General features: G+C 53.3%; 6 protein-coding genes across 6 annotated transcripts; 3 read left to right on the top strand and 3 right to left on the bottom strand.

Annotated features, from left to right (window-relative positions):
• Window positions 1-77: 77 nt before the first annotated feature.
• On the bottom strand, window positions 78-2,350 carry JN550_006302 (uncharacterized protein; the record flags this gene model as incomplete). The annotated part of the gene is made up of 3 exons (XM_049318026.1): window positions 78-1,744; window positions 1,956-1,961; window positions 2,056-2,350. The coding sequence occupies 3 exons, from the start codon at window positions 2,348-2,350 to the stop codon at window positions 78-80; spliced, it is 1,968 nt and encodes a 655-aa protein (XP_049171862.1).
• Window positions 2,351-4,514: 2,164 nt separating this feature from the next.
• JN550_006301 (uncharacterized protein) lies at window positions 4,515-5,662 on the top strand (the record flags this gene model as incomplete). Its single annotated transcript, XM_049318025.1, has 3 exons — window positions 4,515-4,967; window positions 5,065-5,505; window positions 5,570-5,662. 3 exons carry the CDS (start codon window positions 4,515-4,517, stop codon window positions 5,660-5,662), a joined length of 987 nt encoding a protein of 328 aa, XP_049171861.1.
• A 691-nt stretch (window positions 5,663-6,353) lies between these two features.
• On the top strand, window positions 6,354-7,138 carry JN550_006300 (uncharacterized protein; the record flags this gene model as incomplete). The annotated part of the gene is made up of 2 exons (XM_049318024.1): window positions 6,354-6,497; window positions 6,557-7,138. 2 exons carry the CDS (start codon window positions 6,354-6,356, stop codon window positions 7,136-7,138), a joined length of 726 nt encoding a protein of 241 aa, XP_049171860.1.
• A 949-nt stretch (window positions 7,139-8,087) lies between these two features.
• JN550_006299 (uncharacterized protein) lies at window positions 8,088-8,782 on the top strand (the record flags this gene model as incomplete). Its single annotated transcript, XM_049318023.1, has 2 exons — window positions 8,088-8,229; window positions 8,526-8,782. 2 exons carry the CDS (start codon window positions 8,088-8,090, stop codon window positions 8,780-8,782), a joined length of 399 nt encoding a protein of 132 aa, XP_049171859.1.
• A 614-nt stretch (window positions 8,783-9,396) lies between these two features.
• On the bottom strand, window positions 9,397-9,701 carry JN550_006298 (uncharacterized protein; the record flags this gene model as incomplete). The annotated part of the gene is made up of 2 exons (XM_049318022.1): window positions 9,397-9,620; window positions 9,680-9,701. The coding sequence occupies 2 exons, from the start codon at window positions 9,699-9,701 to the stop codon at window positions 9,397-9,399; spliced, it is 246 nt and encodes an 81-aa protein (XP_049171858.1).
• Window positions 9,702-10,561: 860 nt separating this feature from the next.
• On the bottom strand, window positions 10,562-12,934 carry JN550_006297 (uncharacterized protein; the record flags this gene model as incomplete). The annotated part of the gene is made up of 5 exons (XM_049318020.1): window positions 10,562-10,669; window positions 10,731-11,127; window positions 11,181-12,256; window positions 12,313-12,518; window positions 12,874-12,934. The coding sequence occupies 5 exons, from the start codon at window positions 12,932-12,934 to the stop codon at window positions 10,562-10,564; spliced, it is 1,848 nt and encodes a 615-aa protein (XP_049171857.1).
• Window positions 12,935-13,483: the final 549 nt, after the last annotated feature.

The following is a 13,483-nucleotide window of genomic DNA, read 5'->3' as shown; positions in this document are numbered from 1 at the left end:
CAGCAAACGCCGCCGCTATGCTGAGAAAAGAAGGCACACCTTGCTTGAAACCCCCACAAACATAACATGTTATCCCGCTACTCGCCTCTCCTGGCCTCGTCCTCGTCATACCCAGCCAGCATTCCTTGACGCTCGTCGGCGGCCTGGGCGTCCCCTGATGAGATGTCTTCTCGGCTCTTGAATCCCTCGATCACCAGTGCCAGCTTCTCGCCTTCGCGTTTCCCGCGTTCCACGTTGACGAAATAGATTAAAGGCGCAGGCAGACCTACCAAGGCCGCAAGGAACCAGAATGCCGGACGGATTTCCCCGGATGCATCAATGATCGCACCCACAATCGCCGGTCCGAAGACGCTCGACCCCTTATCCGTAATAGCATACAGCGCATAGAACGCCGCTTCAGAGCCCGGTGGGATGAGTTCGCCGTACAGTGATCTGCAGTATGAACTTAGACCACCTAGTACGAACCCGTACACGGCGGCCAAGGGGTACATCTCCCATGGAGCCTGTAAACCAATGACACCCCACCGCTGCACAAAGGGTAGGTAGCCGAGAAGGCCGTAGATGGGTATCAGTTCGAAAAGCGCGATGCACGCTAGAATCGTCTGGTGAGGTTGGAGCTTTAGCCGCCTTGAGATAAAGGACCAACTGAAGGCACCCATGACACCAGTTGTTGTAGAGATGACGTTGATCAGACCCAAGGCCCAGGGCCTCATGCCAAGAGTAGTCTTTGCAAATAGGATTGCGGTCGATGACGTGGTCGCGATAGCATCGGAGAGCAAAAACCAGCCGGCGAGGAAAAGCACAATGTCGAGCAATCGCCTGGCAAGCTTCACAGTCCGGTACAGGTTCTTCCAGGCGTACCATATATAAGCCAGCCATGCCCATCGTCCCTTCTCCTTGTTTTCTGGCAGAGGAGGGCCAGGCCTTGGCCGTAGCCACATGGCAGCAGGAATGGTGAAAACCGTCCACCAGGAGCCGACGAACAGGAGCACAACTCGCTGGGACCACGTTGAGCTTCCCATGGCCACCAGAATCATGATGGAGATGCACTGCACAAAGAGTGCAGCGCCATAGCCGATGCCTATCCCCTTGGCCGAGATTTCGGTGGACAGTTGCAACTCGATCGAAGTTAGCTCTGCCTTTGTAGGGGTCCTCGTCAGCTCGTGAAATTCTGAGCTTGTATCAGCCGAAGCACGCACCGCAGCGGTAGATCCACTCAGGGGACGCTCCGTGTCGACTGAAGAAGCGTCCTCGCGTTGCGAATCGACATCCGTCTCCGAGGGCAGTAAGCCATCGGCGTACTGTACTCGCGGATGGTGGCGAACGAGGAGCGGGAGGAAGGAGTTGAGAAGAACGAAGGATGCGCCGAACGATGTGTTTGATATTATAGCCAGCAGAGCCCCGAGAACATATATCTCCTTGAAGATGAAGATGTAGCACATGACACATACGCCCCCAACCCAGCCGAACGTTAGGAGCAATCGCTTTCTGTAGTTGCCATGGTCGGCCGCGCAGCTGATACTGACGACGAGAAGGGCCTGCAGAAGCACGCTGATGGAGAAGGTATACATGGCAAAGCTTGCCGTGTTGATGTCTAGCCCCAGGATCTGGACGATGCACTGCCCGTCCTCGCCTTTGGGCCGTTTCGCCGAGCTGTCGCTAGAGGGACATGGTGTAGTTCGATCGGATAGCAGAACGCCATTTTCTCGAGCAAGACTTTCGAGGAGGATCGGGATGAACGACGCTATGAACGGTAAGTGGTGAGCCGTCGTGGTCAGACTAACATAGGTAGGAGTGTGCTCGCAGAGGCGGCAGCTATAGCTATAGCTATTGCTGTAGCTGTAGTCTAGGAACGGAGGTCCATCTTCGCCGCCGGTGTTTGCGCCGAACGACACAGCGAATCCGACACGTGGATACGGAGTCAAGTCGACTTGATTAGCGGGAAAGAAACTTACAAATAGCTAGAGGCAACCGAGTACAAAATTAGCGACGCGCGTTCTGGAGTCTCAGCTACCTACAAAAGAGGTAGACTGGAATCGGGGACCATGAGCTTACCGCAGATTACGTACGTCTCGGCCGCAAATGCGTACATGTACCAGCCGGCGAGCTCCTTCTTGCTGGTGGGGCGCGAGTCCTCGCCCTGGTAGCGGGAGGCCGAGGGAAGGCCGTCGTCGATGCTGTCGCTCATCCTGTCGTGGCCGGAGTCTTCGGTCGAGGGCGTCGTGGAGCGCTCATCATCGGCCTCGAAGGACGATGAGTGGGAGCGGAACGACCGTTTGGACACGAATGACTGAACGGACAGTAAGCGCGGCTGTGGCGGGCGCCTGAGCTCGTCGTTCCGTGGCACCATAATCTCCAGGCTGCTGCCCCCCGCGGCCTGGTCTCAGCTGCTGGCCGCGGTACCTACAGGCGCTATTCCCCCCTGGTGTTGCAGTGCAGCGCTGCGCAGCGCAAGTACCTAGCTCGCCAATCAAGCTTGCTTTGAGTATGACTGACCGCGACTCTCAAGCGCAGGTTGCACCCCGTAGACAACAACGGCCGACTGTGTAACCGAAAGCTGGAAAGCCAATCCTGAAGCACCGCGCAAAACTGCCTCTCGCTCAGCTCGGCCTGTCGAGTATCTTCCGCGATTTTCGGAGGCACCCCTGGTGCATTGCAACGCTTCCCAGGTTCGATTGCCGTGGGCGCAAACACCTTGGTGGAACCCAGGTCTCAGGTACCAAGGGAATCCAGCCCCGCGATGCTGTGACTTGGAATGAACCACCGTAGCCGCGTGCTTCTGCTAGAACAGGGCTTGCAAACAATGGCGCAGGATCAGGCTACGTGAAACTTGATCGCGAACAAGAACAGAATGAGTAGGAGTGAGGATAACCTCACCGTCTCTCGCCCCCTTGCCTTGCAAGTCAGGAATTGGAGCTTGAATCATGTTCGCCAGCCTCCTGCCTCTAGGACCGTCCTTACCCCTCGTCCAGGTTGCATCAAGGGTCTCCATCCGGGGTCACGGGAAGGTGGATGGAGCTGCATAGCATGGCGGCTGCACAGGTGATCGTCGCTGTTGGTGTGTTAGTGCGAAGACACAAAGATCCCGCTTCTCTTCGACATCATCGTGATATACAAAATTCGAACACAGCGCGCCGGCACGACCTATCTATCACCTAGGTGAAGTTATCCTGCAGAGTACTACATCGGCACATTCCGCGTGTGATATGAAGACGAAAATCGACGGTGAGTGAGGTTGCAGTTCGTGGAGCTTGGCGACTTGAAACTTCCGGGTACCATGGCATTTGAGTGGGACCTACTAAAGACACTGGGGCGACTTCGAAGCTTGCCTGGACTACATTAGGCTTCACCGCGCTGTCCGCCTCATACGACAGTCAAGACAAACCACGAGCTCCCCAGCCGAATGACTATTTTTGATCAAGACGCTCGTAAACACTGTTTACCATCTGCGCAATTTCGTACGTAGACCTTTGACGAAAGCCACCAGTGGAAGCGCCCAAAATGATTTACCTTCGGGTGCAGGCACTGTTTGTGCCAGCCCGATATATCAAACCTGGATGGCATTTGTTGGCTTTGAGCAATGCTTTATAAATCCTAACCTTACGAGAAAACACGAGAACCTTGAATCTGAGGAACGAACTCGGTTATCGCGCTTCAATGGGCGACTGGCACGTCGAATGTCGATCGTCTTGCCCTTACTCGTGGAGAAAGCTGTCCCAGGTTAGTTAGTTCATGCTACCCCCTTAGTAACAGTTTTCCATATTCGGTCGTCCGAACCGTGTTCCATGAATGTTCTTTCCACATTCGGCGCGTCTTAATATAATAAAACAAGCCCGTACGTAGTTTCACCGCACCTGGCGAGTAATATTCTCAAGTAGCAACACGAAGCTGCTGGCCCTGCTATTCCCATCTTCGCCCCACAGTGTTGAGTCCAGAAGTGCTGAATTATTGTCGATTGACAACAAAAAAAGACTGGGAGTCGGTCGATATTCAATAACCGACGACGATGCAAGCGGCTGGCGTTCTCGGAGAATACACGCCGTGTTGTCCCATCGGTATAGTAAATTCCAAAGTTATAGTGTAACTAGCCGGCAGAGACAATAGGCTATATAGGAAACTCTTGGCCTCCCCCAATATGCACCCCACATTTGCGGCGCTGTTGGAATCAATTTCACCATTGGTCACTTCATGAAACGTTGAAGCAGTCCTGGAGTGATTAATACCGCGGCCCGGGGAGGCCGAGTTGCCTTTGTTGATCGTCAGGAACGCGGGCACAGATGCGCTTCGCGGAAAATTAGGCTCCCACGATGGAAGTGAACCTGCGAGCCCTGCAGATTTTGCCGATATTGCCTCCCGGTCCCAGGGATTCTGTGAGGCAACGCCCTGGGCCCTGGAGACCGCCTGATTGCCATGGGTGTGTCGTTGATATATAAAGCCAGAGATCTATGCCATCTCATACCTGGCTATCACCGATATCCGGACCTATGACCGTTTCGACAAGGTAACTATCGACCATGAAGTCCACACTGATCATGCTCCTCGCGCCGTTGGCCGCCCTCGCGGTACCAACTGGCGAACTCGCCGAGCGCCAGTCTTCCACCAGCATCGATGCTTTGATCAAGGCCAAGGGGAAGCTGTACTACGGCACTTGCACAGACCAGAACCGGTTGTCGACGGGCAAGTCGGCGGCGGTGATCCAGGCCGACTTCGGACAGGTGACACCTGAGAACAGCATGAAGTGGGACTCGACCGAGAGCAGCGAGGGCAAGTTCAACTTCGCCGGCGGAGACTATCTGGTCGACTGGGCCGTCAAGAACAACAAGACCATCCGTGGCCACACCCTGTGCTGGCACAGCCAGCTGCCCGGCTGGGTCAGCAACATCCGGGACAAGACAAAGTTGACCAGCGTCCTACAGAATCACGTCACGACGCTTGTGACACGGTATAAGGGAAAGATCCGGGCCTGGGTTCGTACCAATCCCGCACTTATATTCAGCACCTCGTCCTAGGAGGCTTACCTAAAGTGAGGAAAGGGAGGAACGGCGGACTGACAGTGACATATAGGATGTTGTGAACGAGATCTTTAACGAGGACGGCTCCCTGCGCAACTCAGTCTTTTCGAGTGTGCTGGGCGAGGACTTTGTCCGCATCGCGTTCGAGGCCGCTCGCAAGGCCGACCCTGACGCCAAGCTCTACATCAACGACTACAACCTGGACAGTGCCAACGCCGCCAAGGTGACCACCGGCATGGTCGCCCACGTCAAGAAGTGGCTCGCCGCGGGCGTCCCGATCGACGGCATCGGCTCACAGGCCCATCTTTCAGGCGGCCAAGGTAGCAACGCCGCTGCCGCGCTCAAGGCCCTGGCTGGTTCCGGTGTCAAGGAGGTCGCCATTACCGAACTCGACATCCAGAATGCGCCGTCGGCCGACTACGCCGCTGTCACCAAAGCTTGTCTTGACCTCGCCCAGTGTGTTGGTATCACCGTCTGGGGAGTCAGGGACCCTGTAAGTTTGGCAATGCGCTATCCGTCGTAGCAGCGTACGTCACGAGTTACTGACATGTTTTCAGGACTCCTGGAGAGCCAGCACGAACCCACTTTTGTTCGACAGCAGCTACAACCCAAAGGCTGCGTACAATGCCGTTGTGAGTGCTCTGCAGTGAATGATGTCAGGCCGGCCGCTGGCTGGGTTCTGCCCTGAAGAAGACTGTACATACCCATATGCTCCTGCTGAAGTATGTTCGAAATCGCTTGTATATAGCCCTTTTACCAATCGACTCCCAAAACTCGTTCAGTCTGAATATCTATGTGTTTAGATGCATGAATAGTATTTTGGTAACGTGCCATAGGTGGCAGTGATTGTATGGCCACCCCAGACCACCATCTACTACACACCAACTCTTAATTCTGTTATAAGCTCTCAAATATGTTATGCTTTATTCCTACTGGTTGGTCGATTATCGTCATCATATGTGTCCAATCATATTCGTCATATTGAACGCTCTCGTTGCTAAGAAACAGGTTCATTGCAAGTGCCTCCTATGAATGTCCAAGATTACTTGAGCTTATACTCGTACTTGCTGCCAGTGGACCCATCGCCAATGCCTAGATCCGGAAAGAGACTTTGCCGGTGCAGCTAGTTGGACCCATTATAGAGGCGGAAGATCTCCGCACCCTCCGCATTTCAGCTAGTTAAGACGTCATCCATCAACATCCGAGGCCCGTTCCAAACTCATTGCACCTGCCCTCATATGCTTAATTGGGTCTATGGATTTATAAGTTCACAGCCATTAAAACTCCATGGCCAGTTCATCCCTTTTCACACTTGAGATAGTTGACGTCTAAGCTTTCACAATGGCTCTCGAACTTTACCACCTTCACCTCTCGCAATCCGAGCGAGTCGTATGGCTCCTCGAAGAGATGCAGATACCATACAATTTGCATGTGTTCAAACGAGATCCTAAGACCGGTCTCGCCCCAGATGACTTGAAGGCAATAGTAGGCCTCTCCTTATCCCAGGCCTGTCGGACGTTGTTTCCTTACTGACCGCGCTACAGAACCCTGCGGGCACCGCGCCTTACTTCAGGGACACCTCCGTCAGCCCCGAAGTTGCCATCTCGGAATCGGGAGCGACCGTGTCCTATATCCTGTCCGTTTACAGTGCTGGCTCGAACGGAACGCGTCTAGTGCGAACGCCAGAAGACCCAGACTTCGCTACGTATCTGGAATGGTTCCACTACGCCAACGGCTCCCTTCATGCATCCATTAGTCGGCTGATGTACTTTCAATTCTCTGGAATGCCCTCCGACTCCCCCATGGTCCAACGATTGCGCGGCAAGCTGGCTGGCCAGCTGAAGATGATAGACGATCACCTTGGAAAGAACCAATGGTTTGCAGGAAAGGACCTCAGCGCCGCGGACTGCATGATCATGTTCAGCTTATCGACCATGAGAGGAATCTACCCCATCGACCTTGGGCCATATGCCAACATTCTCAGGTGGTTGCGCGACGTGGCGGCGCGACCTGCTTACCGCAAGGCAATAGAAAAAGGAGATGAGGGCATGGATCCATTGATTGAGCCCAATGCCAGAAGATTCACCGAGATTGAAGCTTTCAGGGGGGCCTTGGAAAAGGCATGATGTACATCTTGACTATGTTCTTCCAGGACGACGGTGTGCTAACGGCATCGTGGAGGAACTCGGAAGCGAAATCTCACGCTGGCATGGCTTTGGTTCTCAACATTGTCCCGTTGAGTCCCGGAGCTGAGATTCGCGTCAGTTGGGGTGGAGCGCCATGCCCATTTCAGCTTGGTGTTTGCAACATTGTCTGCTGCCGTATGATCATAGACGAATACATCTCCTTGCTGCCATCACGGGAAATAACGGTAACTTTCCAGGAAGTCTTGAGTTATGAAGTTACAAGTAGTTTTCGACGCCGGTTCGTGGACCCTGTTGTCGCGTACCAAGACGCTAATGTTAGTGCCCCTCCAACTGACCAGTGACAGCTCCGTATCTTATCGCGGGATGGACAGAACGAATTACGTCAGTCGCCAGTCTGCTCACCACGAGTCCACGACCAGGCTGCTGGGAGCTTGGGCGATAAGGCTTCGTGGAACAGTAAACGACTCGGAATTACAGCCGGAAATGTCAACAAAGGGCCCTGAGCCTGCTCCTAGGAGTCTGACCTGCATGCGTCCAGGTTCTCGTGCGATGACGACAGCGGGGTTCCCAGGTAGCTGTTGGATAGCTGCTCGGTCGCCGCGTTGTTATAATCTTCGCCGGCCACCTAAAGACACACTTCAGTGAATACCACAATTATCGAAATCAAGAAGCTTCAGTCAGTGTCCTCTCGAATCCGTGCAGGTCGTATCGTACGAGTTCCCTCACAAAGGTAGGTTGGTCTGGCATGCACCATCCCGCACAATCCTAGTCTTACGACGCCGGGCCGAGCAGCCCACCCGGACAAGAAGTTCAGCTACAAAAGCCATGCATCACCCCGGAAGCTGAGCCTAATTCTACTTCCTACGTTTTCTCAGATTTTCCTCTTGTTCTCATACATACAGAATCTAGTAATAGCAACGTCGCGATCATGACCGCCCCAGAAGTATCCCACGGCCGTGGTGGCGCTGGCAACATCAACCCCGACGACACCCAGTATGTTGACGGTGAGATCGTGCGCACTGGGGAACACGGTACCCAAAATGCTGGCGCATACAGCACAGGACGAGGAGGTGTGTTTCTTGTTCATTTCGTGGGCTCACCACTACCCTTTTCATACCATTCGCGGATCCTTCCCTGTGATCGCTGCGTGAGAGCGCATGTGGCTACAATGAAATACACCTCATTGCGATAAGTGCCAGTCATTCAGTCGCTCGGGCATGGCTTGCGCATGCAACTTCTTGCTGGCTCTTATCTTCAGTCATATCTTCCTGAGTGGTCTATCTCTATTGAGCCATAGTTGCAACACACTAGCTCGTCGCCATTCCAACCTCTGGCTGAACCGCGGCTAACTCAATTTGTCCACCAGGCGGCGGCAACATCGGAGATGCGGGCATCCCACCAACCGTCCGCACAGATAAGGACGTAGTGCCCGAAGCCGCAGTCCGCCCGTCTCAAGATGAGGATATTCATACCGGCCGGGGCGGCGCCGGCAACGTCCACCTTGGTCCAGAACACAAGAAGAAGAAGGTTACGGATGGAGCGCCACACGACGAGGCCACGGCCAGCCACATCAGCGTGGCAGACAAGCTGAAGTCGAAGGTTCTCGGTGCGTTCAAGAAATAGACGCCTGGAAGCAGATGCTCCAAATACAGCTACGGTCTGGTCGTGCCTTTGCAGCTCAGAACCAAGATGTGACGGAGGATCAAGCTGGCGACTGCTTCGTGCGCACTGCTCTTTTGGATGACGAACATATGCGAGTAAAGAATGGTACGGCTTTGGTTGATGGGCAGTTGGTGTGGCATGAAGTTTGTTTCGTTCTTCTGCTATGTTGGCTCATATGCAGGCTTTTTGGTTTTAACAATGATATCCCCTATGCCTTGATTGAGAGACCGAGAGACTGGTAGTGAAGGTGGTGATCGCGTGAGGATTCTCGAGTATTCATGTGGTCCCCTGATTATAACCCCACGGATGACTTCAAGAGACCCAGAATGATCACCGGATTACTTGCATGTGCGGTTTATTCAACCCAATTCAGTCTTCAAACGCCCGAGCTTGGATGGTTCACGACTGGTAATGTAATGAAATGCTCGTGTGATTCTCACAAGCTACGGGTTGCATCATGTACTTGGCAATGGAGCTACCGCCTCGAACGCTGCCTCACATCCTTGCCTCACGGCCCAACGCCAGGACTCTTGCCTTGCAATGGCGTCGTCTATCCCGCCGCCCTTGATGAAAATCTACTGCTTCTTCCCAGCGGAGCCTCCGCTGCTGGTCTGGTTACCCTGGGTAGCACTGCTGGCCGGGGCCGATTGAGCATGGTCGCTGGCGAAGGCGGCAATGATGGCCTTGCCCTCAGCGGCATCGTCGTCGTTCCACGGCTTGAGACCCATGGACTGCATGAAGCCGGTCCAACCTCCGTACGACTTGCTGATTTCGCGCTCAGCGGGGCTCAAGGGGGGCTCTGGAAGCTTGCATGGTCAGGGTTGAACATCGTAGACAAGACTGGCATTGGGTACTTACGCAGGGAGTCTGAAGACGGCATCTCGAACAGGTGGTTTCTTGAATTTTTGATGCGGGAGTTGAGAACCAAGACGACAATTGTTCAGCTCTTCCCTGGAGAAATTGTGTTGTTTGGCGGTGTACTAAGCACGTTGGCTCGTCGTTTCAATTCAACACCAATGCGGGGTCGATTTAGAGTTGCCTCTAGGTATGCCGAAGCCTCTTCTTGAGGCCAGTGCTGAGACCCCTGCCCGGCATTGGGATTGCCCGGCTCGCAACATTGAAGTGGAGCTCGGCATCCTACAAATACGACAGAGCCAGGGAATAGGTAGGTACAGCCCCTGTCATAACTAGGACGACTCAAAAGCCCCGTACTGAAGGTCGTCCTAGCATAAAGAAAGTCAAAGAGGCAACTTAGATCTCGTTTCAGCCTCAGCATGGTCAGTTAAACCCGGTAGCTGGCTAAGCTAATTTGGAAATGGGATGCCCGCCGATTTCCACAGTGAATTCATTTTAAAATAATAATTGACCAGTTCTCAAAATTGAAAATATATGACCTATTCAAACAATGGAATAGCGATGGACTGCCGAGCAGGAGACAGCTGAATACAGAACGGACCAGCTGTCAACTAACCACGTTCAAACAACAATCAACAACTGTTGCGAGGCTACATCATTGTCATGCTTCATCACTACATTCCTAATGTACAGTAACGATCGTGTGGCCTGGCACTGTCGGAATCAACCAGCCGACTTATGCTCCCATGAGTCCAATAATACAGGTTCGTCCAAACGAGGGAAAATACTCCAAAACCATCATCGCTGGTTTGATAATTGCGAAGATCATAGGCCGTCATGAAGAGAATCGTGAGCCTCGTCATAAAAGCAAAACAAAAGCAGTAACTATGCGAGGCCTCCTGTGAGAGGATCGCCAAAGTTCATTGCGTACCCATCCCAAAAGAGATTGAGCATATCGTCTTCACCAGCTGGGACGGGGAAATCAAGCAACCCCTGGTGTAATAGTTAGAGAGGGTTTCTTGCGTAACGAGAGAATCATGTGGAGGATACTGACTTGTGCGCTCAGGATGTCCGACCACGAACTTGGGGTGGTCTCGGTGTCCTGGCTGTCGGGAGCCGATATCATAGAATTCACGCCGTCCATCATTGTCACTGGGATTTGACCAGGCAGAAGCGGAGTGTTGGTCCCGGAAGAATCTAGTGACAGAATCTTTTCGACATACGGCACCTTGGACCGCTGCTGATCTCGTGCGAGCTTAGCTCTATATGTCTCAATAGCATTGGAGAAGCTTGTTAGTATCTCATGATACTGTGCGGCTTGAGGGCTTAATCTGGCGAGCCAGCCCAGCACACGGCATGACCCGTCGAAGGCATCCCTAGTTTGGGCATTGGCCGAGTCATCCGACAATAGGCAGAATCCCAGGATCAGGCCGGCTGCGAATAACCATGCCCTAGTGATTATTAGTGTGAGTCTCCGACCGGCTTTCGTTCTGGGTTCACTTACTTGAGTATGCACATGTTGCCGAGCAGGATGCCTGATTCCGCTGCCTCAGAACACATCTGAGCCATATAAACGGCAGCATCTATGCAGACATGGGCCAACTCAGAGACCTTGTTGCTCTCAGCTGTTGAGTCTGATCTCTCTCGTGCCCCAGGTTCTTGTTGCGGTCTCCGCCGCAGAAGTGGCATGCAGTGCTGTATGAGGAAGTGTCGCGTCGTCAATATGACGCCAAAGTAGTACGTGCAAGCCACATGTATGTTGCCAATCGTCGCTTCACGATGTGATGGTGTGAGGGTAGATTGGTCTTTACGAGACCTTTGGCGCAGCACTGGTGGTAATGCCTGACTCCATTCACGCAGCATCTGCAGGAAGTTCTCGGCGGTATCCGCATCCATGTTGCTGTCGTGTGCAGCCTTGTGGACAATAGTCTCCAATACTGTCGATGCCTCGTAAGTAGCACTGAGAGCAACAGCGCGATGTCCGGTGGTCTCTGGGTTGAGATCACTTGCATAGACATCGTCAGCACGTAGGGAGAGTGTGCTCCCTGGGCGGCCCAAGATTGAGCTGCAAACCAAATCTAATGCTCGAATGCTCTTTCCCGTGCGCAGTCTGAAAAAGATGTTAGGATCTCTGACATTAACAGTTACGGGAAGTATGACATGCCTCATATCACGTTCCTCAGGGCACAAGTACTTGTACTGCCCTGAGACATGCAGACCTAAGACCACAGCTGCTTTAGACGCTACACCAATGAACATAAAAGCTGCATTGCGCCGACAAGCCCCAAACATGAAAAATGCCATCAGCAGGAATACGCGGGCCATATTTGTCGTAGGGTCCTGGAGCATACTCTCAAACGATATGTGACGTGCTTTTGAGAAGTATCTTGCAGCAATGATGCGGTCATTGTCATCCCTGCCGCGACATTGAGCACCGATGGCAATGATGGCATAGAACGAGGCTAAGTCCTCCCTCAAGGTCCCTCTGATCTCGGCGAGGCCATTATCTCTAGCATGTTGAGCAAGCATTAGAAGTTTTTCTATTTCTTGCTCTGTGAAGAGGTCAAGAAGCCCACACGACTGGAACCTGTCAGATATATTGTAGGGGCGGAAGTGGGTATCGTCTTTAAACTCACGACATCAAGGAAACATTGAATCAATGATCGCTTGTCTTCATCTCCAATGTCATCAGCAAAGATTGCATCCACGTTTTCTGGGATCTCTATCTCTAACATGCGCCGGCTCTGCTGGCCCTCAGTAAAATGAGAGGGCCCAGCATAGCGCTTCAATATCTTGCGAAGAAACTGGTGGAAGGATAGAGCGGCCGTATTGCCAACAAAGACTATGTGAGGCTGGTGTCAGCATTAGACACGTTACGGGGCCTGTCTTGAAATGTGTACCTTTCTCCCCGCTAGAGCTGAACAGCATGACAGGCTTTTGCCCAGGGTAAGGGGTGCTGGCCCTGGTATCCTGAACATCTTCCACCTCATTGACCAGCGGCGGGGCGCTGGGGCAGGAGCTGGACCGAGAGTGAAGGAAACCCTCATGCTTCGCTGCCGGCCTATGCGGCGGTGATAGCGCCCTGCTTAAACGCCGGCGGTTATGCTGGTTACTGTATACGCAGCTGTCTGAAATGCCTTTCTTTGTGCATGGTGTGCATGGTGTCAGAGAATCGCATCGCTTCTTCAGATGCTTACAGGTATCACAAGCCCGTACAGACCGCCGGCGGTCCTCCGGTCGGACTTTCGGCCGGGGCATGAGGGGCTTCCACTTAAGTGAGTCTTACAGCAGAACCTATGCCTGCTACCCCGGATGCCGCTTCCAGACTTCCGCAGATAATTTGGCCGGGCCCGGAAGCAGACAGCCAGTATCGGGTTTCGGATCGGACGTGCCGGGATTTGGGGGCCCAGCGCCGTACAATTTTGTTTGATAACCCTTGTCTCTTCCTGTACAATTCCAATTGCGTCTTTCGTGATTCGCAATCGACAGAAACGTGCCCAGACTGTGGTACGATCAAGTCATCGGGTGCTGCACAGAATATGGTATGATTTCAACCAGAATGAGTAAGAGCGGTCCGTCCACTTCAGCAGAGGGAGCAGGACGGAACGGCAGGACGGATGGGCGGCGGGAATGGGATCCGTAAATATTCATGGGGAAGTCAGGGGCAAGTCGCCATTGGCCAGATTTGCCCCAGATAAGATTCAGTTTAAGATTTGGTCCGTCGCGACGCCGACTCTGGTCTCCCCTCACACTCTGCCTCATCCGGCAGTGAACGCTAGCAGAGGCCAGGTCCGCCCCTGCAAAGCC

This window comes from Neoarthrinium moseri (genome assembly GCF_022829205.1).
Source record: "Neoarthrinium moseri strain CBS 164.80 chromosome Unknown scaffold21_Wmoseri_CBS_16480, whole genome shotgun sequence".
Taxonomy (NCBI): Eukaryota; Fungi; Ascomycota; class Sordariomycetes; order Amphisphaeriales; family Apiosporaceae; genus Neoarthrinium; species Neoarthrinium moseri.
This window is presented reverse-complemented; position numbering and strand designations above follow the sequence as displayed.